The sequence below is a fragment of the Octodon degus genome, unplaced genomic scaffold (genome assembly GCF_000260255.1).
Source record: "Octodon degus isolate 3935 unplaced genomic scaffold, OctDeg1.0 scaffold00111, whole genome shotgun sequence".
In the NCBI taxonomy this organism is placed as follows: Eukaryota; Metazoa; Chordata; class Mammalia; order Rodentia; family Octodontidae; genus Octodon; species Octodon degus.
Window position 1 is genome coordinate 7725862 of NW_004524687.1, and position 26482 is coordinate 7752343.

At 40.9% G+C, this 26482-nt stretch overlaps 1 protein-coding gene across 1 annotated transcript in view; it reads right to left on the reverse strand.

Moving 5' to 3' along the window:
• Ntrk2 (neurotrophic receptor tyrosine kinase 2) overlaps positions 1-26482 on the reverse strand; it is a 388716-nt gene that overhangs the window by 324470 nt on the left and 37764 nt on the right. The window contains exons 8-11 of the mRNA XM_004639387.2: positions 25060-25214; positions 12782-12918; positions 12054-12186; positions 8276-8581 (exon numbers count right to left, since the gene is read on the reverse strand). Of these exons, the coding sequence (XP_004639444.1) occupies positions 8276-8581; positions 12054-12186; positions 12782-12918; positions 25060-25214 (731 nt within the window). The remainder of the gene's footprint in view (positions 1-8275; positions 8582-12053; positions 12187-12781; positions 12919-25059; positions 25215-26482) is intronic.

Here is a 26482-nt window from a genome sequence, read left to right on the forward strand (position 1 = left end):
CTTCTTCTTCTTCTTCTTCTTCCCAATGCATTTGCTACAGGGTCTCACTATATAGTTCACACTTGTAGTGATCCTCCTGTTTTCAGCTTCCCCAGTGCTGTGATTACAGATGTGCACCACTTCCTTTGCAGACTCAGCACACCCAAGAGCAGGGCTGGAGCAGCATGCAGTGCTGGGGATCAAACCTCAGTCCCTGAGCTTGCCTATGCAGGCACTTAGTCCGCTGAGCTATCTCCCTGGCCCTCCTTCTGTCTTTTATTACTGTCATGACTTGATATTTTTAGAGACTCATGGAACTGAGCCTGTCAGGTGTTAGATCACTTTCTCCAGCACTGCTCTCCCTCAGGCTTTGCAGGGCAGCAGTGAAGGAGTCGCACTATGCAATATGGGGCATGGACTGGATCAGATAATGTGAGAAATGCAGCATCTTTGGCCTTTTTCCAGATTCAATGAACTGTAATCTGCAACTTGAACAGGGTCTCCAGGAGTTCTGCATAAACACTAAACAGAAATTTGGTTTGCAGCTTTCAGTTTAACCAGAGTCAAAGGTCACAAAAGCTGTGAGGAAAAAAGAACCCTTCTCAACTTTTGGTGGAAGTATAGAGTGGTGCCACCACTGTGGAAATCAGTGTGGAAATTCCTCAACAAAGTAGGACTAGGGGTTCCATTCAACCCACAGTTTTCCTCCTGAGGATCTTAAAAACATCCTACCACAGTGACATATGCCCACTCATGTTTGTAGCACCACAATTTATAATAGCTAAATCTTAGAAACAACCCAAGTGCCCATCAACCAATGAACGAATAAAGAAGATGTGGGTTTTATATATAATGGAGTACTGCTCTGCAGTAAACATAGATAAGGTCAAGACATTGCTAGCTGAATGGGTGCACCCTGAGGGCATACTCTTAAGTGAAATAAACCAGATACATATGCATAAATATCACTTCATTTTTCTGGTGTGAGAAAATGAAAGTGTTACTAAGGACCAAAATGTATAATGATTTTGTGAAATAGGAAAAACATGTTCAAATCAGAAGGGGCAGTAGGGATGGGGGAGGGGGAAAAGAAGGACGAGAAAAGAAAAACACTGATGATAAAAGAAGGGAAAATGGAAACGAACTTTTGTAAGCAAGGTGGGGAAAAGGGGTAGAAGGTAGGGTAGGGGAATAATAAAGAAAAGAATCAAGTTATATCATGTACAGGTACAAATTCCCTATGACAAATGTTATCATCATTACATATACCTAAAATGTATCAATAAGCATGAATGATTTTTTTTTAAAGTCACAAAGGAGTCAGGGAGATGGCTCAGTGGAATAAGCGCTTGCCTGGCAAGCTCAAGGGCCTAAATTCAATCCCTGGTTCCACAAAAAAAAAAAAAAAAGTCACAAAGCGGGCCAGGTAGACAGCTCTGCAGTCTATGTGCCTGCCTGGCAAGCACAAGGACCCAGGTTCAATCTCCAGTACTGCATGCTGTGCTGGTTCCAGAACACTAGAACCGAAACCAGGCATGGTGGCACACACCTATAATCCCAGTGCTGGGGAGGCTGGGACAGGAGGATCACTACAAGTCTGATCAGCACAGTGAGACCCTGTACCAAATAAATAAATTTTTAAAAAATTTTTCATTTAGAAAAGGTCACAAAGGATGACAATTTTTGAATGAATGAATCATAAAGCAAAAGCTAGATACCCAAATACTGAAAAGATAGTTTCTCTGGAATACAATTACAGATGAAGGCAGGAAGTGGGTTCTGACCCAAATAAAACACCTCTAGGCTCCATTACAAAGAGGATGAGGAACAGAAAGTGTTGAGACATCCTAACAGAATTACTCTTTCGAGAAACTAAGCTTTGACTCTATTTTCTCCTGAGAGGGTCAAGTCTATAACACTCACACAGCAAAAATCCCAAACACAAGCTTTTAGATAAGGGAGGAAAAGCCAGTGCTGCAATACAAGCACCTAAGAAAGTTTCTCTCTGATGACACAAAGGGAGGCGAGAACTGCCTGTTGCTGTATTCCATCCTCATCATCTACAGGAGAGGGCAAGCACTTGCCTAGGTGTCAGGGGCAATAGTGGGCAATTCCACAGGCTCCACTTCACAACAACCACCTAAGTGGGCGCTGGAACTCACTGCAAGGATAGCTCCCAGCTACATGGGTCATGAGACTGAATCAGGTCTGATCTCAAGTGCAAGCCATGTCAAAACTGCCCTTTATGGAGAATGTGAGCTGACTATGCTTAAGATTTCAGGTTCAAACACAAAATCTGAGTAAGTCATTTGAATCAACAGCAGGTGAAGAGCATTTAACTAATTAAAAATGCAGTCTTCACATCCCATCTATTCTCCTTATTCTATTGCCTACAATTTCCACAGACTTAGCGGGTTTCTGACTGGTACTGAGACGAGGTCTCCCTGGGGACTGAAGCAGGTTTCCGAGAGCAGGATGAAGGCAATCACAGGGAGGAAAAGGGGGCAGGAGTGAAAACCCCAGTGTTTCTCCATATTTCATTGTTCTCTTTCCTGTTTGTTAGAGTGTTTCCTTTAGTGGGAAGAGGGGCTATTTTGGTGCCCTAGACTTGTGTCTCATCTCTGTTGCTTTTCTAAGTAGGGTTTGTTTGTTTGTTTGTTTGTTTGTTTGTTGTGGTACCAGGAATTATACTCATAACCTCACACTTGTGAGGCAGCTGAACTATTTCCCTGGCCCCTTTCTAAGAGGTAGGAACTGTTCATAATAGTTTTGGGTTCTCTATTGCACTACAAGGGACAATCACATACCCTTTATTTCTTAGCCCTCCACAAACATGACATGTAGTTCAGACTGTCTCGATTCTAACAGGATGATGAACCAGACACTCTCTTCCAGAGAAAATGAAATCAAGAATTAAGCACTCAGAAGCAGAATTCACCAAAGACCTGGCAGTGAGTTAGACTCACGTACTTTGAGACATCTAATTCACCTTGAGACTTCAGTCCAAGGAGGAAAAGATAGGAGAGGACTTATAAAGAAGTTTCTCTGGAAAAGTGCTATTAGGCTCATTTCCTGACCAGGGTCTATGAAAGCATACCCTGAGAGCTTCAAGCATCTTGCCAGCACAGAGAAGGCTCAGAGGATCAGGCCTGCCTCTGGCTGAGGAGGTGAAGGTGCCGGCAACCATGACATCTAGTTTGACCTACACAGCCAGTTGTGTCCAGACTGGGCTCCTAGAATGCTCTCCGGAAGTCATTTGGAAACAACAGGGCAAAAAAAAACAATGTGGGGAGTCTCAGGTCTGCCCTGGGGCTGGGCCACCTGGAGCAGCAGAACAGCCCACAAAACACAGAGCCCCCTCCTAGAAGAAGGAATTGCAGAGATACCTCAGTTCACCAACTGGATTTTTTTCAATGATTCTGGTCACATATTTAGTTGGATGACAAACAAATCAAATTCAATGGTTCATCCAATTTAGTTTGTGAGCAGAATTGGGGAGAAAACTAAGTTGATGAACCGAGATATTACTGTACTTCCAGCAGGTGAGATTAAGATGCCTTTGCTCACCTCAGGGGAACAGCAGAGAGCAGACTCTCTAAGACCCACACACCTTCCAGGAAGAAAGTCCCCTTATAGTACAGAATATTCCCAGGCCCCAAGCACAAAACCAACAGCCAACTTTCCTGGCAAGCCACACCCTCACCTTCCACCTATACAGCAGAAGGACTGGCACCACAGAGACTGCACCCCCTGCCTATCCCTCCAGCTTCAAGGTGGAAAGAAGAGGCAGCTGGCCATGAGATCAAGTCCAGGGTTTCGATTTTGACCTCAAGTGGGACATGGTAGTTCTCAGGTGAGAATGTGTCTGCACCCGAAAACAACAAAAGCTTAACTGTTAATTGTGACCAGAACAATCTTGGGTGGCTCAGAGATCTCCCCAACACCGGTAACATCTTCACTGGTTATTAATGGAGTGTCCTAAAAATTTTAAAACTGCCAAGTCCAATCTGGGAGTCACTGAACCCAACTTGTTAAAGGTAAATCCCGGGAATGTGTATTAAAAAGTGAGATAATGAAAAATTCTTAGTTTCTTCTAATGTGCAACAAGGGATGGGAGGGTACTGCCATGCTGAAAGCCAAGAAAGACTACTCTAATGAATCAATTTTACAGGGACAATAAAAACCAAAAAATAATAATACTGGTATGTCTGTCACAGGCTGTGCTCTTCAGCAGGCACCACAGTTTCCCAGAATTCATTTGGAGGCTGAAAATTGTCTTTTTGTTCCTTAAACACAGCCCTAAACTGACCAGACTAGATTCCAGGTCTGAAAAGAGGCCCAAAGTGATCTGCGCAATGTAAGGCGCCTGAAGAGCCAGTCCTCAGGAAGGAGCCAGCCTCTCAGTGCTGACAGACGGAGACCGCACTGGCTTCAGCCCACATCCTAAGATTGCACGACCGGGCTTTCCATACTGACCCCTGGTGAACCGCCCAGGACATGCACAGATGTCCTGCAGGGACCTTTCCTTGCTGCCTCTGGCCAAAAAGCCTGTCTCACATCCTGGGACAGGCACCACAGACCAGGCTGATGCTGCCTCCATGGCCAGCTGGCCCATCCTTTCTCCAAGGGGGGCACACAGTGGCTACCACCACACAGTGTTTCCAGACCACCCAAGAGCAAGGACCCCATGATGTCATGAAATCCAGTGAGTCCAGGCTCTTCCATGCTCACCAGTTTTTGTCCTAGGGACTTTTTCTTTGTTTGACTTAATATTTTGATCTCTTTCAACACTTTTCATTTCCTTGCTTCAAAAATGCATTCCAAAGCAAAGGGACCATCTACACCAGTGGAGGCAACCCTATGGCACTCATGCCACAGCCAGCTGTTTGTTATCATTGGAAATCTCTTAGAACCAGTGAGGTAGCTCAAAATACGGTACAGGGCGTCAGGATAAATCCTCACGAGATTTGATTGACCTTGTCAGATACAAAAGTTACATTTCTTGTTATACAGGTCTTGCTTTACCTTGATCTTAACCATCTGGCAAAAAAGTATAAAAATGAAGTGTAAAAAGTAAGGCCATATTACTGTGATGAGCTGTAAAAGGCTCAAGTCAACAACCCCTGACATTGCCAGTCCTACAGATAACCCACTACTACCATGGACTACTGGACTATACTGGATTATTTTGCTGAATTCATGCACCTACAATATTTAAATAGCAATGGCATACCCATATCTGACAAAACTAAACAAAAAAATGGGGATACAAATGAAGGACCATTTTGTATCTGCATATACAAAATAATTAAGATAGATACATACCTTCTTTCTCTTAATTCAATGAGAAGAAAGATTTGTACAAATAGTGTTCAGACATGTTATCATGTCTGCATCTTGTACTATAAAAAACCATTATGAAGACAACAATATGCAATGTATTAATTATTGAAACTGTCCTACTAATCGGTTTTGAAACTGTCTCATTACTATTTGTTTCTCAATAAAATTAATTTTTAAAAAAAGGAAAAGAAAAGAAAGGTAGCTCAACAGACTGAGTGCCTGCTTAGGCAAGCACAAGGACCAGGGTTTGATCCCCAGTCCTGCATGCTGTGCTGAGCCAGCAATCAAGTCTGGGTGTGGTGGCGCACACCTATAATCCCAGCACTGAGGAAGCTGAAAACAGAAGGATAGCTACAAGTCCAAGATGCAAAGTGGTACCCTGTACAAAATACATAAATTTGAAATCCCTTAAAGATTCACTGCCATCACTGACCTAAGCTAAATGAACAGCATACCCTCTCGGGGTACTAGGACTAGCACCCTAATTCTTCTAGCTCTGAAGAGACAGGCAGCTAGCTTCATGGTGAGCCCAGGCTGCCTGTTTTTTTTTTAAGACAGGAAACTTCCAATATGAAAAAAATAAGTACAAAATAAATGAATCTCATCAAAAACACTGGAGGTAAATGGATAGTAGATGAAATGTCTCAAAAAAATTTTTGAGAGCTAGCCTTCATCGATTACTGTATGATGAGAGCAGAAATACTGAAAGAATCTGAAGGCAAACGTGACCTATTGTCCTTACCATGGAATGTTCCATCAGGGAAGTATTTTTTCAATTTGTTTATTTTTCTTTAGTTTTAAGGGAGGTTAAGAAGCAAAGGAAACAATTCTAAGAAAGGTCATTGTCTGAGTACTATGACTCTCAGAAATATCCACAAAGATTCTGTACCACAATCTCTAATTGCTCCCACTGGCTTATGACCCACGAGGCCCATTTATATCCACTCTCACCCTAGGCCAAGTCTCTGCCCCTCCCACCTTCATTTATTACTCCTTCATAGATGGTCCTTGAATAAATAAAAGGGAAAATCAGTACTCTGTAAGTGCTTAACTTTTATTTTTTATAGCTAATTATTTCCTCAAAATACTTGAGAGACTTGAACTTATTGTTATGCCAGAAAACAATTCTTTCCCACACTAGTTAGGTCAAAACTAAAAGAAATAATAAGAAAAAATGAGGTCACACGAATATGAAAGGTTCAGCTCTACCAAATGTTAGCATCATACAGAAGCATTCAAAGAAAATAGATCAAAATTCCACCTAAAATAGAAGCCATTGACTTTACACTGTTCAGATATCAAAAGATGCAGCCCTGCTTCTGATGGCTTTTAAACGCCAGACCTTCCCTTCAAACCAAGCTTCACCACCAACAGTTTCTAAAGACCATCGTGGTTAAAATTCAAATTATGCCTTAAGCTGAGGGAACAGCAATGTCCCAGTGTCAGTTTCCTCATGGGGACAAATGCACCATGATTCCTCAGTTCACAAACTCAATCCTTTCCATGATTCTGTTGCAGAATTTGTCACACTACAATTAAGCTTGTCAACTCTGGCACTACTGGAATGTCAGACATGAGTGAGGGGAGGCACTGGCCCTGGTCTCAGGAAACTGTCTGGATTGTCTTTAAAATTTTTCTACAAATTTAAAATTACAAATAAATGTATTAAGAACAAATCAGAGTTGCCCTAAATCAGAGTCCTCAGTCTCCTGAATTGTGGAGCTGTGTTTCCCAGAAACACATAGGAGAAAGCACAGTCAGCGATTTACTACGTACACACAGCAGGGCAGCTACACTCAGGTAGGAAGACTTCACGGAGAACGTGACAGCCATGATGTGTGGACATGGCATTCAAACATGTGCTGCTTCATGTACTCCTGAAAGACCACTGGTAGGTCAGGCTTACATAATCCAAATCACATTTTGAAGGAAGCTTGTGCATTTTAAAAGATGGTTAGCAAATACAGGGTAATGAGAGTGATTTTGTTCTTATTTACTGTTTGGCCAAGGTGGCTCTACAGGGCTGTCCTCTGTCCCCAGCACTGCCCAGTGAACCAACAGGTGGTACAGGCAGCCCCTCAATTTAGATCTGCAAATAGGTACTTCCGCCAGGTCATCTCCCTGTGACACTACCTCACAGCTCTTGTGGTGAGTTTTACCCCTGCACAACAAAGGCTGGCTCCAGAGAGGATCCCAGATGCCAGGAACCCTTCCCCCAGTGCAAACCACTACTGCAAAAACCCACTCCCAAAACCCAAGTCAGGAACTAATAAATGGGTGGTTTGGCTCAGGCAGGCCAAGTTGGCAAAACAGTCCATGATGCTGGATTCTGACTGTGGGTGAGAATGCAGGATTCTACACTGCAAGTGTAAAATGTAAGAAAATCATCTTAAATATTTCATGAGCTAGAAAAATAGTTTACCTGCTTGTGTTTTGCATAGATTTCACCATTATGGGTTTAAAAATCTCATTAGAGACAATAATAACATTTTTCTCATGAACTCTCAGATACACTAATTAGTAATCCTGTATATATTGGATCAAATTCAAGATGATTTGTTTTCCTATCACCCCCTCAGAGCAGCACAAATCCCTGCCACTCGATGTGGCTTTAGCCTGGGACTTTGCTTTCACCCCTGGCCTACAAGCTGAGAAGCAGGGTTCCACGCTGGAACCCAGACCTTTCAGAACCTTGCACATTTCCAGTTGTCCTCCTATGCTTCTTGTTTGCCTTGCGAAGCAGGTCTCCAGTGTAGCTGCCATTTCTCCCCTGCACTCCAGCATCAACACATGTGGAGTAAAACCACTTCAGCTGAGTGCAGACCTATAGTCAAGACTAAATCCCCATGCTTTAAACCACTAGGCCTGAGGCTGGTTTTATTGTGCAGGATTTTGTCAAGGTGAAGTGACAGGCCCTGCTCCCTCCTCAAGTGCAAAAGCTTCAGATACTCACCATCGATGTCCCCAGGCCAGCCCATGAAGTGGGCAGAGATCTGTCTCTCATCTTTCCCGTACTCATTTTGGGCGATCAGGGTGTAGTCCCCGTTGTTCATGTGGGTAGGGTTGTCCAGCTGGAGGCAGCCATGGTACTCCGTGTGATTGCTAACGTGAATTTTAGTGCAGATGTATTTGGACTCATTCAGTATTGCCCCATTGTAGAACCACTGAAGCGCTGGTTTGGGGTTGCCTTTCACAGTGAATGGGATGCACCAGTGGTGGTCTGAGGTTGGAGACTCGAGAAATGTGATAGTTGGTGCAACTAAATTGAAAAAGAGAGAGTTAATAGCATCAGAAAGCTCAGAATTATTCCAGTCTCCAGATTCCTGTGTCATTGATAAGGGACATCATTCAACCATTTTGGATGTTTGCTTTGTTGGACTTGAGGAAACACATAACCAATAACTCAGGAATCCACTATAGTTTTGTTCCTTATCATTGCAGAGGTTGAGTCAACTTCCTACAGGGAGCTTTAGAAAGACTTTTTGCTCTTCTCAGTTTAAGACCTACACACTGCAGCCCCTTTCAAAGCCCTTCTGTGCAGGTAAGAACAAGCCCAATAGTTCTAAGAGATTTCTGAGAGTAGAAAGGGCTCATGCAGCATTTACTTTGGTTTCTAATATACAGTCCTTGATATTATACAAGTTTTCCATCAAGCACAGAAACAGGCACTACTTTCATAACAACAATAATCCCTTAGGCTCCTCCCCTCAGTGATCCAAATAACAACAAAGATGACCCTGAAATTTTATTGGTTTTTTTGGTTGGTTGGTTGGTTGGTTGGTTGGTTGGTTGGTTGGACTTTTTTGGCTCTGGAAATGAAACTCAGGACCTCACACTTTCCAGGCAGGCATTGTGCCACTGAGCTATATCATTGCTAGCCTTCACATAACTTTTAAAACAAATCAAATCGATCAAAACAATGAATGCTGATACTGATGCTATTGAGTATCATAAAGTAGGAAACCTTGATATTTTTTCACTGATTGTCAATTACAAACACTTATTTTACAAACAGCACTGACTTTCCAGGCATAATTGTGTATGCCTGTAATCCCAGAACTCGGGAGGCTGAGGCAGGAGGGTCCATGAGTACAAGGCCAGCCTGAGCTACAAAGTGAATTCAAGGCCAGCCTGAACCTAATAGTGAGACCTTGTTTCAAAAATTTAAAAATAAAATAAAATAAAAGGGAATAGATAATAAATAGTAGGTCCCTTTGCTTTTGTTTGTTTATTTGTTTGTACTGGGGATCAAACTCAGGGCCTTGTGCTTGCTAGGCAGAGCCTTGCACTTGCCAGGCAGCTGCTTATGCCACTGAGCTATATCGCCTGTCCTAGTGGATTCAATTTTTGCTAAATTCTAGATGTCAATTGTTTTGATTCTTTAAATGTCTAAGGTACAGTTTTAAAATATAGACTGGAGATTATTTCAACTTTAAGCATATAGTACTTCATGCTTTTGAAAGACAACCATTATCAACTAGTATTTTTTAACAGAATAGCTATCCCGAGGGTATTTTAAAATTGTTCATCTTAATGTGGTCTAGCTTTGTCATTATTACTTAAAGAACTTTGAAACCAGATGTCCCTATAAAATCTCATGTGGTCATAGAAGGAGCTTTTTAGAGGTGGGTGGATCTGGATGCTGGAATCAAAGAAATGTGATCATTAAATTAGTCCATGGATTGGCCTGGCATAGTTCTGAGTGGGGATAATGGGGAGATTCACCCCAGGTATGAGTACTACCCACCCTCAGGGTGTGTAGCCTGGAGAGAATGTAAGGGACAAAAAGAAGGCTGCTTGCTACTTGCTATTCTACTGCGTTGCCGCCTTCTGCCTGCCATGAATGCTTTCTCCTCTGGGATGCCCTTCTGCCATGCCAAGCTGCCTTTGAGCCAGCCAATGATGGGCTGAAAACTTTAAACACTGTGAGCTACAAATAACTTGCCTCCTCTAACTCTGGGTCTTAGGTATTTTGACTCAGCAAAAAAACAAAGTAACTAAAACAAGACCTAATAGATTATTTGCCCCATAGAGAAGCCAAGATCTGGTGAGGTCAGGCCAGTAAGGAAAGATTACTGGGAGAGACCAAATAGGGGTGGGGCACAGGTCTCCTGTGCCTAATCTGGTAGCCTTCATTCATGGTTTCTTCAGTGTACCTGTTTAGCACACAAAGGAACCAAGTGCAAATCATGGAAGCTCACACAACCACTGTGAGTAAGGTGCTTGCAATGGCTATCTCAGTTGTCCACATTCTTCATCACTAATTCCACCTACTCTTTATCTAAACTTTGACAGGAACTCAACTCTTCAGACTCTGAGGACCACATAGACAGTCCCAGCATCTTTAAGGGAAAGCAGATCATCTGACTTTGCCCTCTTTGTATTCACAGAAATCATTCCAGAATTCTACCAAAGTACAAGCAAGCTGGCAAAGAACCTAATAAACTGTCATAATCTACTGAAATACAAATTACCAGCGGAATCCTTTACCTCTGGACATGCAGAGTTACTTAATTCTGTAAATGTACATTGTTTTGGGACCTCTCACTTGAAAAAATGTAAAATTCCAAAATCTAAATTTGCAAAGTTTGATTGTAGGCCTTACCAAATACTTCTCAAAGGCCTTTGTTAAAAAAATCTTTGGAAATCAAAATAGCTTTTAACATATGATTGATTCCCTGTACAAAAATTTAATCTAAACACAAGATGGGAGCTTCACAGCCATTACTGAGAGTATGGTATATGCCTGTGAAGATGCACATATAGTCAGGTCTGGTTACAAACCTGCAGTGGTGAGGCTTGAGGAATGGGCAAGGGCCATACTTACCTCCTATGACCTCTTGCCCAGAGGCCACTTATCCATTCCACCACTTTAGACAAGCTTCAAATGAGGTGATACTTAAGGGCACCTTATAAAGCTGTAAGATGGACACACATGCTGGGGAATAACACTGACCTCAAGCTTGTGGTTAGATCAAAATGAGGAGAAATTGCAAGTCCAATATCCTCAAAGCATTGCAGTGCCACTGAGAGTGACCAAGGACCATGGTCTGTGATTTTAGTCTTAACAAAAATATGAAGCATCTGTGTGATTTTTGTTTAATGCCACAATCTAGTATTTGAAGATATGTTATTATATTTTGTAAAACCAGAAAACAATGCATGTTTATGCTTAACTAAAAAGCACTGATTTCTTATATCATAGCTTCAAGACTCCTAGAAATTTAAAACAACAATAATAAATTTTTTGCAGATTATAACTCTCAGTGATTTGAATATGGCACCTCTTACCTTCTCATAGAAACTTAATGCCAAACTTAAGTTGCACTGTATCAATATACAATTAAATGTCTGTGAACAGCCATAAAATGGCTTTGGTATTACTACTTGAAAGTTTCACATTGCTTTATGGAGGAAGAAGCTTTTAGAAACTGGGTTATTGGTATTTAAAATCAAAATTTAAAAGAAAACAATCAGCTCAAATAAAGACAAGGGAGGACACAAAGCAATAAGCTCGGGATCAGAGAAAAAGCTCAAAAGAAAATGGGAGAGCAAGAGGTACGAAGCAGAAAGAGCCAGCGGAAGAGGCTGGTGGCATTTCTTAGCTCAGTGGCACCAAACACCACAACCTGCTTTCTGAACACACTCCAGTGGCACCCAGAGCATCCTCCACAAATGTGGCAAGGTCTCGCATCATCTGCTACTGAAACACATGCTGGGCCGTTACGTACAGTGCACAGTGAGATTGACAGAATCCTGATCTTCTCCTACAAGGTTTTCTGCCACACAAGAGATCTGCTTTCCACTGTCATCGGCCGAAATGTTAATTATCTTCAAGGAGCCCTGGGTCTGGCTTGTTTCATTCTATGAATTAACAGACAGAAATAACCTTAGTTAGGATTAATCTTGAAGTGACAAAGTTCAGAGTCTTTCCCTTAGTTAGGAAAAAAAAAAAAAGAGTGTGTGTGTGTGTCTGTGTGTGTGTGTGTGTGTGTCTGTGTGTTGTGTGTGTGTCTGTGTGACTGTGCGTAAGCACACGTGTAGATGACATTAGAAAAACTTCTCTACCTGAATCAGGCTTAGACTGATGCAAGTTATTGAATTTCTCTATGTTCTAATTCCTAAATTTGTGAAATGGCCTTCATTCATGAGTTCCTATCTACCTCCCTGCAGGGGAAATGACCAAGAAGATCAGTCGGTTTTTTTGCTCATGAGGACACAGAGAACTCGCTAGGGTTACAGACTCTCCAACTATTGGGTATGCACAATTAAAATGCAAACATGCTTTAGTCCCTGCTAATTAAGAAAAAATGGAAAGTAAATGTGCATCAGAAATACTTTGTAAATTTTTATAACTGAGCCTACAAAATATGAGCTGGTCAGGACTGGATTTAACACAATCTCACATATTGAAATACTCCTTGTCTGTCTACTAGGTCAGAGGTCAATCCAGCCTTACCATATGCTTGGAAACCAGATTCCCAACGTCCCAGTACATATTAGGAAGTGGGTCTCCTGCCACGCTGCAGGACAATGTGATGGACTTCCCTTCCTCCACAGTGAGATTAGGTGCAGCCAGATTTGCAGACGGCAACCCTGTAATAAAAGCCAACAGAAACACATACAAGGAATTAACTGTGGCATCAAAATAACAGCAATAAACTAAGATTTCTTCATGTTTCAAAATTAATCACCATCTGAGACTGAAAAAATCTTGTTGATGTAAGTGTTTAGGCTACGTAAATGTAACATAGACAACAGTATAACAATAACATTTAAAAGGAAATTATTACACCTCTTACAAATATTATTATTGAAGAAAATCTTTATTTTAAAAAACCAGTAGTAAGGGCCAGCCAAATAGCTCAGTGGATTAAAGCACCTGCTTATGCAGACACAGCGGCCAGGGTTCGATTCCTGGTGTGCCATGCAAGCCCTGCCGCTGGGACATGCTGAGACAGCAAATGAGACTGGGTAGGCGTGGTGGTGTGCGCCTGTAATCCCAGCGCTGGGGAGGCTGAACACAGGCAGGTCACTACAAGTCTGATCTACATAGTGAGACCCTGAAGACCATGTACTAAAATTAAAAATAAAAAACATTAGTTTATGGAACTATGTTTTCTATTTATTTCTGATTCTTTAGCTGCTAATCCAGCTTCTTGTGCACATACATGAGCACTGTACTAGTGGACCAGCATCTTATTTCATTTATTTCCTCTTGAATCCTCCTCACCACTTCTTTTATAATCATAAACATGAGGGGTAAGATGCATCTACATGGTTTGCATAAGCCTTTCTTTTTTGCATTGAGCAACACTTATAAATCTAGGTGTGTTACCTAGGGTTTGAAGGAGTCAGATTACTACAGAAAGGTGGTTTCAAAACATTTTTCAAAGACAAAATTGCAATGGCACAATGTTATGATGTCTCAAAGTTATATAAATTGCAGCTAAATTGTATGATTAAGATTGTTATCCTATTTACTATATGAAAAAACATTTATATGATCCTTGATATGAAAACTCATTTTTAGTTTGATAAATGCTAAAATGTTTATCAGATGAAATTTTGAACCTTAGCAATGTCTTTTAACATTCCAACAAAGTACCATTTTTATACTTTCACATTTCAAAAGCTAGAGTTTTTTTGTCTTTGAATTGATGCTGCAATCACTTCCTCAGACTATCAGGCCTTGTGAGTGTACATTCTGCTTTAACCCATACAGGAATCCATGTATTTTTAAGTGAAGGCAGGTCTCAGAGGGAGAACCAGTGTGACAGGTGCTATGGTCAAACCAGTTCCTTCCTCAGTATCAGAATGTCTGGTTGGGACTATCTTCACCAACAGCTGGATCCCGCTGAACTATGGTACATCAACTCAGAAGCAACTAGGGGGTTAATAAAGGCAATTTATCTTCAACAGCCACTAAATTGCAATTAACTCATCCACCTGGCTGTATCTGACCTCCAACATCATGTTGCTAGGTAGAAACCCTTTGTTAGGATGCAGTCTTTACAGACAAAGCCCTAATGCCATCAGTGAAATCAGCCTGGACCAGGATCAGTACAGTCCATATCTCCTAGTTTCCCACCCCTGAAAGAGCTGGCTTCATTGGTGGCTGAGACCTTTTGGGCACTCTTCCTGCCTGTGAGGTCTAATAGAGCAATCTGTCCTGTGTAAGTTTCCAAGAGAAATGGGCACTAGTCAAGAATCTGACTTGTACTGACAGTGCAGCCTTGGTTGGCCCTTTGTTTCCTCTCTCACTGTGCTTTGTCCCACAACGTCTGTGACAATGAAGTTTTACAATTTATTAAAAAGCATGTCAATACAAAGTATCTTTGAAGTTTATGATATGATCTGGGTCACTTCTTAAAACTAATTAAGCAAGTAGTTCAAAAGGTCTGTAATTCTACAAAATTTGTTACAAAAAATATTTCAAACTACTGTGTAAGATACCAGACCCACCCCCTCCCCTGGACAGCACACTTGTCTATTCCCAGTTACCTTTGTTATCTCTTGAATTTATTCTTCGTATTGACCTCCCTTTCCCTGAGTTCCAAGCTTATCTTGCTATTTCTTGGTCTCCTTGTTCAATGGTATCTACTAATCTCTCACCATATGCAGATGAAAATGAGACCATGTACACACAGAGACTCCCAGCCTCCCCACACACCCACATCAGATTCAACTCTGTCTTCACATCTTTCCTCCTGCTATGAAGTTGCATTGCCTCATGAGAGTATAGAGTTTAGTGCAAGAGTCTTCCTCACAGATGAACAACCTACAATGAAATATTTATTGTATTTCAATAAATTTAAGAGAGAGTCAAATTGTAGGACGCAACCCTGTAACATGTACTCCTGAGGTAGAGAGAAACAGATGCAGTTGAATAATCACGCACTGCTTTCCTACTACTTAGAAGCACAATTATTGGAATGTTGGATATTATCAGTGGCCCCATTTAATTTTCTAACCTTTCATTTTCCATTTCTGTCTCTTTGCTCTATTTATAAGATCTTTCTTCAGATATATCATTCAAACATTTATTAACTTTTCTCGTCCCGCTGTCACACTGTAGTTTTCCTACTTCAGTCATTCTTTTCTTGTCCTGATTACTCTTTTCATAACACGCTGGTTTTGTTTCATGAATGTACCAACTCTTTTGATGCCTGAGATATTAACAATTTCTTCTAAATGTTAATTCTGCCTATGTAAGTTCTATTTCTTGCAGCTCTTCTTTAGTTAACCTTCTTGATTGTTTTATATTTGTCTTTCATATTCTCAACTGTCCTCAAATATTTTCTGACACTCAGTAGGGCACAAAAACTGTGCTGCACATTTGAGTGTGGAGCAATGTTACTGGCCTCTTGGCTGGGACAATCTTCTACTAGAGTCACTGGAACATTCTAAGAAAGTTGTTTAGTCAGTGAAGGAACCACTGGACAGTCTTCCAGTACCCTGCTGGATGAGGAAGAAAGCTAGAAGTACCAAGTCCAGTGTGTGAAATCACTACCTTCTCTATGGCTCTCACAGCCTCAACCCTCCCTCATTTTCCTTGGGATCCTGTTGTATCCACTTTGGAGACTAAATCTAAAGTTTTCTGCCAAGCAGGAGAGGCACAATCAAAGGACTGTGCAGAACAAATCATTTAGCTGTCTCTTAACAGACTTTCAGTCAATATCTTGAGTGTGGTGTCATTGGTACTCTTATATCCTGAGGCTTGTACTAAACCTGTGATACAAATCGTTTGTCCCTGGCTTTCCCCACTGCCACCTTGGTGACCAGCATTCTCTGCCTTTATGGTAACTGTCACACATTCCTCTGCTTTTCTAACTTAGCGCTTATTGTGCCTGGTTGACTCTCTTCCATTTTCTCTGCATTTATGCTTTGGCCTGCTGACTCTAGGGAGAATGCACTTGTGCTGAAGGAAGATCCTTCCACTAGCCAAATGCCAGCATGAGCTGACAGACTCCCCCTTTGATCCTGAAGTATAATGTTACGGTTCCACTTCCTTCCCTTCATAGAGGCGTCTAAATTTTAGGTAGTTTGAGCACAAGAAGGTTAAAATAAAGAGATTTCAGTAAGAATTGCTATGTCATAATCTTAATTTTCTTTTTATATTTCAAGAGAAAATATAACATTTCAAAACAAGATAATAGGAGGGTAACAATGACTAATACATGGCATATTGTTATCTTTAAATTAATTTTCAGAGTACAACAGACCAGCACTTAATTAATCCAAACAATACTAGCCAAACTTTTCTTTTCAATGAACTAAGATAAATTAGCATAACAATCTTAACTCTATGTTTTTCTTTTCCCTTCATAATCTTAATTTGTGTCATAGAATGTAATGCAGTTTTTCTTCAGGTGCAAGTTTATATGATTAATAGTTTTTAAAAATTATAGCATAATATTAGCATTTATTAGGCATTCACTCTACCATTTACTCTCTCAGAGTTGCTCAAGTACATTTAGGTTTGGGATCTGAACCCAAGTTCAGACCCTTCACCACTTTAGGACACTACCTCCTTGGGTGGCACCTCTCCATTTTAGCACAGAATATATATCCATGATTTAAGAATTTGGTTCACTTAAAGAATAATTATGAGTCTATTTTGCAAAGAAAAAAAATGAATCTCTTTTATTTATAGACAAATTGTATCACCCTGTCATCACAGCTTCCAAAGGAATCTGTGCAAAATTGGCCAAGTCTAGATCTTTGAAATGTAAAGTCTCCCACAAATGAGTAAGCATCTGACTCACGTTAATAATACAGCGTTAATATGCTGGCCAAAGATTCAATAATGGAAAAACAATCTGTACTTGAAATATCACTTGAGGTTTAATTAGCACAATAAAAATGAATTGGGAAGCATGAATAGCCAAAGCAGGATAAACCACTTGCCAGGCACTACTTCCTGGCCTAATAAGATTTGAAATTGGGACAAGTACAGAGCAAAGCCTAGCAAGGCTTCCAACAGCCACCAGCACTGCCACGATGGGATCCTGAGTCTGAGCTCCCAGCAGCCTCATTGGCACAACAGGAAGCCTCACTGAGATGAGAGATGACCCATTTCCCACGCAACAGGCCTTGTCACATGTCTTAGGCTGCATTTGTTCAGGAAGGGCATCCATACTTGGAGACCTCAGCAGAAAAGCATTAACCCTACAGTGAAAAGGCAAACTTTTTTTAGACAGGAGCTTCCCCAATTTTAATATGCACATGGATCCCCAGGGGCTCCTGTTCAAAATGTACGTTTTCACTTCCAGGAGGTCTGGGTCAGGGCCAGAGAATTTGCATTTCTAACAAACTGCCTGTTCCACAGACCACAGTTTGAGTAGCAAAGATTTAGATGATGGATGTTGAACAACTGTTCACTAGGTTTTGTTTCTATAATTATCACTCTTCAGATTATGTGGGGATTGAGGATTTACCTAGTCCATCAAACTTCCCCCAAAGAGTATTCTAAGGAAATCTAATTCTTTGAGATGTTAAGAGAAAAAAGAAGGGAGGGAGGGAGGAAGAGAGGGAAAGGGGAAAGGCTCTATAGGAAACTGGAGGGTCACAAGGCACACTGTCATTTTAATAGCTCTGAGAAGTCCTGCAATAAAGAACCTACTCCATGGGTCTTATATTCCAAGCTCATTCTTTTTAAGTTGTAACATCTTGTTATTTTCATTCAAATAATGTGCCAAAAATATAAAGTCTACATGCATTTAAATCCAGATGTGAAATACATTTAAAGCTAAGTATTCACTTTGATGATGGTAATAACCTCACTAGCTAGTGTTTATTAGGTATCTAATACACTACTAGAGTCCATCTTAAATTTTTTTCCATGTATCTTCTTATCAGTCAAGCTAAAATTCCTAGAAAGTAGATGTTCTTAGTACAACATTCCCAGGAGCTTATCAAGTATCCCAAATGACTATCTGACAAGCTGGTGCAGCTCACCCCTGGCTGTGAGACCTTTGCCGGGTCTCTGTGCCCGGCGCCCACCCACAAGTGCCCATGGTTTCTAGAAAGCTGCCCATATCGACCACGTCCCTCAGTTAATAGTTCAGTGTATGTAGGTCGCCCTTTTCTAGTAATGGAGAAAAACACAGCTATTATCATTTTGGGTTGTCAACCAGATGGGTCAAATGTGGACTTTAATTTTTAGCATTTATGAAGAGGTCTGGATTGTGTTCTTTTTTAACTTGTTTTAGTGATTCTGGGTTCTGTTCATTCATGTTGGGCCATCAATTCATGTGTATAAAAACATTTAAGTAAATTATGGTCTTGTCTGCTCTCTGTCTTCTCTCCCTTGTCTTTGTGCCTGCATAAAAAAACTTAAATAAATACTTGACCTCTCTGCTAATTTTCTCTCCACAGAGCATTCAAAGTCTGTAACTTCCCCTCTACCTTCTATCTTTATGGCATATCTTCCGATTTCTGTGTCTTCTAAACAGATATATTCCACAACCAGGGATGAAGGAAGAATAAGCCTGACCTATTTAGAAGCAACAGCTTTACACCTGGCTGTGAAAATGACAGAAATTTAGCAAAATGACTTTCAAAGCTCAAATTGGAAATTATGATTCTAAGCTTGTGTGAGACACATCATGACAGTGACAGTTATCATATAACTTCTAAACACAAAAATTTAAAACAGCAGATGACAGATTAAAAAGAAGAAACTGCTTCATTTGGCATTTTAAAAAGAAAAAACAACAACAATCCACTATGTGGTTTTCTCTATTTTAGAAGATAAAATATGATCTCTAATAAATTTAAAGCAAAAAATATAGTAAGGTATACTTTAGGGTTTTCAGGAAAATAAAAATGAAGCTAGTTAAAAAGTTGCACCAACTTAAATTCCACATGGTGCATCAGAATAGCATGTCCTTTTAATCTGCGAATGCTAACAAAGTAGAATTACTATCAAGATATTTTTCTTAAACAAACATACAAAAAGGAATCTGTACAAATCTGCTAAACAGATGTGTATGCTACAAACTACTGGTGAAACAAAAAATAGACTTTAAAAAGCAAATCGTTAGAATATGAACTCAAGAAGCTAAAGCCCTCCTGCTGGTACCTGCAGACTGATCTGCACTATCACAAATAGTACTTTGTTCATATGGCTTAAGCAGTCTCTCACTAAAAGTCTGCACTTTGGAAAGGCAGAACATTAAATCTGTCACACACAACAGGAATACCAAGTCAGCTTCAGCACCAGAGACAGTTGAGGACATTTTATGTAGTAACTGCACCATTCTTCACCCATCATGCAAATTGCCACCTTATATTCGCTGTGGGGCTATCACTCTACGGTGACTAGTTACCAGCGAGATTGGTTAAGGATTAATACACCCGAAAGAATCTCTCTTCCAGTAGGATTGAAATCACAGTTATAGCATTTTTAAAAATTAAAGTATAAAGTTCACACTTCCTTACCGATCCCATTTAGCCAGAGGGAAACCGTACAGACAGCTAACTTAGGTAAAACTATCACAGGCAGTCAGAGAAGGCTGGGCCCTCACAAAAGCCAGGGAAGAAGACAGGATAGATTGCAACTATGGGAGACACAGACACCTCTTTAAGGAAGTGCTAAAGAGTAACTAACCCATCCTCTCCAAGAAAAGCCCATTCTCTATTCATGCCCACTTGCTACTGACCCATGTGATCTCTAACCAACTGCACCCTAGCAATTATACTTGTAATCTTATTGGTTGACCGTGGTTTTGGCTCACTTCACGCTCACCTTGTGATTTCCCAGCACCACTACCCTCACCTTGGACCCACCTCACCTGGTGGTTTTGTTCTGTGAAATCCCTAGAAAAGTATACAGAAATGGGACAGCAAGATTTCACAATGCTAAGTCATAAATAATTTTATTGAATTTTATTTACTCAGGAAGTAGCAGGGACATGTTTATAGAGAAGCACGAATCAGCACAACTGAGCAAACCTACTTTCCTCCCCAGCACATGTATAATCCCACCTTAGTCACCCTTCGCTTCCAGTTGATGTGGAAACTGTACATGAGCATGTTCTGTTGGCTTGCAGTTAATAAGGGTATTTTTAAGTGAAAAGGCTTGTGGATAGCTGAGTGTGATGGCACATGCCTGTAATCTCCTCAGGAGACTGAGGTGAGAGGATTGCCTCGAGTTCAAAGCTAGTGTAGAACAACAAAACCTTGTTGAAAGGAGAGAGAGAGAGAGAGAGAGAGAGAGAGAGAGAGAGAGAGAGAGAGAGAGAGAGAAACAGCGAGCTAGAGATAGAGACAGAGAGAGAGACAGGCAGAGAGAAGAGACAGAGAGAGAGGAGGGAGGGAAAACTGAGGGGGAGCAGGGAGCTTGTAGAGGAACAGTTCACACCTTGTTTCCCAGCATGAATATATTTAGTCATCTGCAGCAGGTGGGGACTGTTAGAAAAATGTTGTAAGGCACTTTGACTCTAGTGAAAACAGGGACATTTAAACTCAGAGCCCCAACTGTAAGCTTGCTTAATGTCACCAAATTTAAGGAAAAAGAATAGATTCACTTGTATTGAAGACAGAAATGTCAAAGGACAAAGCAAAATGTTCCAATATGAAAAAATTGGCTAGGGTAATATTTTAGCTTATTTTCATTAACTGAAACATTCTCCACATTCTATGCAAATGTGGTCCAACCTGTTCATTAATATAATATGATCCATGCCTGTATTAATCGATTGATTCAGCCAACACTGATTAAATAACCTATTATGTTCAAGGGGATCATGAGGCACCACAGAGGGTGCCCACAAAAGGGAAGGACTGAAAGATCATGTCTTAACAAAGGAAGGTGATCCCAGTACCCATTACTGACATGGAAACAATAGCAGTAGCACACTAAATGCAGTGACCACAGCCAATGGCAAGTCACTGGCTTGTAATGATGAAATACACAGGGCCACACTCTCAGTTAATTCAGTTACCCAAAAAGTTTCACAGAAGAAAAAAAAAGTGTGGAAAGAAGACAGACTCCTTCAGGAGTACTTAAACACAATGGATGAGGGTTTTTTGTGGGTTTTTTTGTTTTGTTTTGTTTTTTTGCAAAACCAGGGATTGAACTCAGACCCTTGCACTCCCTAGGGAAGTGCTTATGCTACTGAGCCATCTCCCCAGCCCAATGGTTGAGTTTTAAAAGCATATCTAAAAGAAAAACTCAACTGACCTGGAATCATTTTTTTTAAACAAGGTATCTAATTTGAAGATATTAGGATGTTATTAAATGGTTTCCTCAAGGTGGAATTTCAGAGAAAAATTTCAACCCAACACTCTAGTGTAATTACCTAACTTTTCTTTCAAGAACCAAAGATTGGAAATCACCATGATGAAAAGGAATATACAACTAAACCCCAACCCAGAGCCTCCCCTTCCTCACCCTAAATGTCTACAGGAGACAGACACAAAATAGTTTCTAAAATCCAAAACTATGATGGAATTTAAAATGACACACTACTGGTGGGTAAGAAACTATGCAGAACCCCAAACAAAAGAAAAGCTCAGGAACAGAATAAAGGAACTGCAGTGGACAGAGGAGAGCGCGCTGGCCAGAACCAGGGGGCTCTGGGCTGACCCAGAGCTGGAGGGCAAGGTGGCAGCACAGGGCTGAGCCGCCTCTGTGAGCCACAGAGCTGGAGGAAGGACGCGGGCAGACGCAGCCGCCGGAAGCCAGGCCTTGAGAGTCAGCCAGAGGAGACGCGGCTGAGGAGAAGCCTCGTGTGCGAACTTCCCAGGGAAAAGGTCTAAGAGTTTTGAGCTTAGAATCTCTTGGTCAGCCAGCTTCCTTGAGAAGTACAGGCTGACTTCTTCAGCAGGTAAAAATTGGAGATTGCTTTTTTTTTTTCAATTTCTCTGAAAGGAATATTAAAAGATATACAGCCGCAAAAAGGAAAACAACTTTAAGAGGATGTTATAAGACACAAAAGTCAATGTAATACAAAGAAATAGGAAATGTTCACTAAAACCAAGTGACTGTCTAAAAACAGAATCCAAAAACATATAAAATAAAATAAAGATAGAATCCCCACTAATAAGAAACTGAAGAATGGATAGAAACAAGGAAGGAAAAATATATTTTCTTATTTTCTAGGAATTATCTCTATACATGTGCAAAAAAATGTATGTCAAAGTATGTGTAGTACATATTTTGATTTTATATACTTTTCGAAAAGTAAAAGCATATTCTATAATTTCCAAGCAATGAAGGAAAACAAAGGACATTGTTAGTGTACACAAAGGAAAGAAGAAAGAAAAACACTATAGAAAAATGAGCAAATGGCTGGGGAGATAGCTCAGCAGTCTGGGCGTCTGCCAGGCAAGTGCAAGGACCAAAGTTCGATCCCTGATACCACATGTGGTGCCAGCCTGAACCCCAGGTGCCATGTGTGGGCCACTGAAACCGGTTGTGGGGGCTTATACCTGTAATCTCAGCACTGGGGAGGCTGAGACAAGAGATCACGATGAGTCTGAGCTACATAGTAAGACCCTGTACCAAATACATATAAAAAAAAAGAAAGAAAAAGAAAATTGGGTAGAGGGATCACCCTCCCTCTGCCTCAATCATGGGGTTCTGCAAGGACACATAAGCAGAGTGTGCCACCGGCATGCAGGCAAAGATGTCTGCCAGGGTCACTGGGGAAAAGAGACAGAGTCAGATCTGTCTCTTTTCCTCTCTGTAGGTGCCGAGCTAGTGTGGTCACAGTGGCCAAAAGCCCAGATGATTCCACAATGAATTTTGTGCCTCTATAAGGCAATTTTTGTTCAGGGTGCAAATTGGTGACATAATGGGACAGTTACTCCCTTACCAATTAGGGAAAAGACATTTTAAAAGTCGGGGTTTTAGCCAGGTGCAGGTCTGTGATCCCAGCACTCAGGAGGCTGAAGCAGGAGGATCATTGTGAGTTTGACACCAGCCTGCACTACAAACTGAGCTCAAGGCCAGCCTGCACTGCATAGGGAGACCCTGTCTGGGGGAAAAAAAGAAAGGAAAGAAAAGAAAAGAAAAAAGAAAAATTGAGTTTTAAAATAAGTGTTGGCTGGCAGGAAGGGAAGAAGTCCAACTGCCCATGATGAAATCAAAGGGCTCCGCTTGTGACAGAACTTCTTGGGAAGGATAATTGTTATTTTCTAGGGTCCTTCAGGATAAGAAACAAATGCTCAAATTTGTTTTTATTACATTCGTAATAAATTTGCATTTTACTACATTTAAAATTAATGTGCATTAAGAATAAGTAGGAAACAACGCTTGTTGCATAGGTCTTGCTTTATCTTGGTCTTAACCACCCAGCAGAAAAGTATAAAAATGGAGTAAAGAAATAAAGCCATGCTGTTAAGTTGAGCTGTAGGGGATCCAGGTCAACAATTTCTACACTGCTAGTGAAGCGGAAGGCCCAATACTATTATGGACTACTGGACTCTTTTAGAATATTTTGCTGAGTTTACACACCTATAATATTCAAATGACAGAACTAAACAAAAAAGGGGATACAGATGAATGTCCATTTGTGTCTGTGTATTCAAAGTGGTTAGGATAGATACATAGTTACATTCTCTTAATGAATAGTGTGATTTGTTCCAATAGTGTTTGTAAATAAGATATCATGTCTGCATCTTGTACAGCAAATAACCACTAGGAAGAGAGTATGCAATGTGTTAATTACTGAAACTGTCCTACCAGTTTGATTTGAAACTGTCTCATTGCTATTTGTCTCTCAATAAAATTATGGGAAAAAAAGAATAAGTAGCAGGTATGCTTTTCTTAAGTAAAAGTGAACCTCAGAGGATCTGCTGAAAACACTAGGTTGATCATGGTTAACACAGGGGCCTGTACTCAGAAACAAACAAACAAATGAGGGCCTATGTTTAAAAATGTGATTTTCTGCTATGTTACCTGCCTCTGGCCCAAAAGAGCAAATACAACTGTTTATGAACTTGCTAATGAGTTGATGAACTGATTAACATTTCAATGGAGGAAGAGTGTGCCCTGGTGGGTAGCACAGAGGACTTCAAGGGTGGGAAATCCTAGCCAGATGTTCGCTTTTCCCTTCCTTGCAATGTGCTAGCTCTTACATAGAGCTGTGACTGCCGTATGGCACCCTTTTAAATTCTGGAGATGCCAATACTGCATGAGAAGCAGGGAACTACAGCAAGGCAGGAGATTCGGAACCCACTCATGGGGCTAGGCAGGCACAGGGGCAGACTTAGGGCACCACATCAAGAGGCACAGACATCTGGCAATGCAACTAGTTGAGGAGAATGTAGTGGATAAGTGGCATTTGCTTGTGCTGCCGGAACATTTTGTCACCCCGAGGTCATCCCCTCTGCATGGCCTGGGTACCAGTCAAGTATATATGTGATCTACATGAGCTGCCCTCTAAGCAGATAGTTTTTGGATGGACAAATGAATGGGTGGATGGATGGATGGATGGATGGATGGATGGATGGATGGATGGATGAAGTAATAAACACTGGCTTTTTTTTTCTCTGTGCACTTTTAGAGTTATCCATTCAGAATCAATATTCTCCTTGCAAAGAATACCAGTAAACTTGCTCCCAGCTGGCTTCTCCACACTGCACAAAAGTGTCTGATTCAGTGGAGACATCAATAGCACACTAGACAGAACCTGGGGAGTGGTAGTCCTCCCAGACTCTCTACCACACCAAAGCAATTGGAAGAATTATTAGCAAGTACAACTCATTGATTTAAAAATAAATTACCGCAGTTGGGTATCTGCAGGTTTGCCAGGGGGATGTTCTTGCTGCTTTCATTTAGGCAGTACAAATCCTGAGTTTCAGAGCTGGATTTAATCTCTTGGAGAGTCTTGAGCCACATAATGCCACAGGAGCATGCGAAGGGATTCCCAACCAGTATCCTACATGAAACAAAAATGAAAGTTTAGATTTTTTTCTTTCTTTTCTTCTTTCTTCTTAAATCCTTATAACCTCTTTTTCTTTTTCCAATTTTGCACGCATATACCTGGCGATCTAAACAAGTAAGCTGAAGACACTACGCAATACAACAGATACTGTGGAATCCATATTATTTTGGTTAGCGGAATTCCAGATCATTTCTATTTTTTTATTGTTACTATTTTGTATTCTCTTTTTAAAAAACCTGATCAGACATTGTTGCAGCTATGTTAGTGTGTATGAAATATGGCACTATGAATTCTTTCTAGCCAGCAACCTTTGGAAGTCTCTCCCCCTTTCAAAGCACAACAGTACTTATTATTCACTCACTTATCCAATAGTTACTGAGCTGCCATTACATGCAAACATTGTTGACGTGAAAGAAGGCAAAAAGATGCTAAACTTGCAGAATAACAAAAAAAAAAAAAATGATTGGACCAGGAATAGCTACTACAGAGGATAAGAAAAAAAGGTCTGGTAATCTGTCAGAAATAAAGCCACCTTAATAAATTTATCATGGCTATTATATAGTTTTTAAAAAGTAGAGATGCCAACAGAAAATTTTCAGGAACAATAGCATCCCTTTTTCTGACCAGGCTAGATACTCAAATGTCTTCAGTTTGCAAGTTCAAACTTCAGTGGAACAATTCACCTCAGTTTAAAATGAGCCTGTAAGTAGAAATCTAAGACTGAGGTGTGAGCACCAGAGGTGGCTCTCCTGGCTCTGCGCACTCTACAGACCGAGTCCATTTCATTCATGCAAGACAGCGGAGGGGGACAAGCTAAACAGAAGCTGTCAGCTCGCTCGCTCTCTCTGTTTCTCTCTGTCTCTCTATCTCTCTGTCTCTGTCTCTCTCTCTCTCTTTCTCTCTCTCTCTCTCTCACAAACACACACACACACACACACACACACACACACACACACACACACAGCATAAGCCCAGCTTTCTGAGGGGAAGACCCTGAGCTCCAGAATGAGTTCTCTGCCCTCTGCTCACAGGCTCTGCTAAGCCACGGGGAGTGAGCCTCAGCCATTCTGTTTGGGCTCCTGTGGGCTGCGATGGGTGAACAAGGAAGCAGGCAAAAGGAAAATAAAAACCACAGAGGAAAAAAAATCTTTAAATGCTTATTTATAATACTCAGTGGCCTATTTAAGATGAATCCCATTTATGGTAATGAGCCCTTAAATGAGGCCATTTAAAGTTCCACAAACTGCCTGGCAACAGCACAG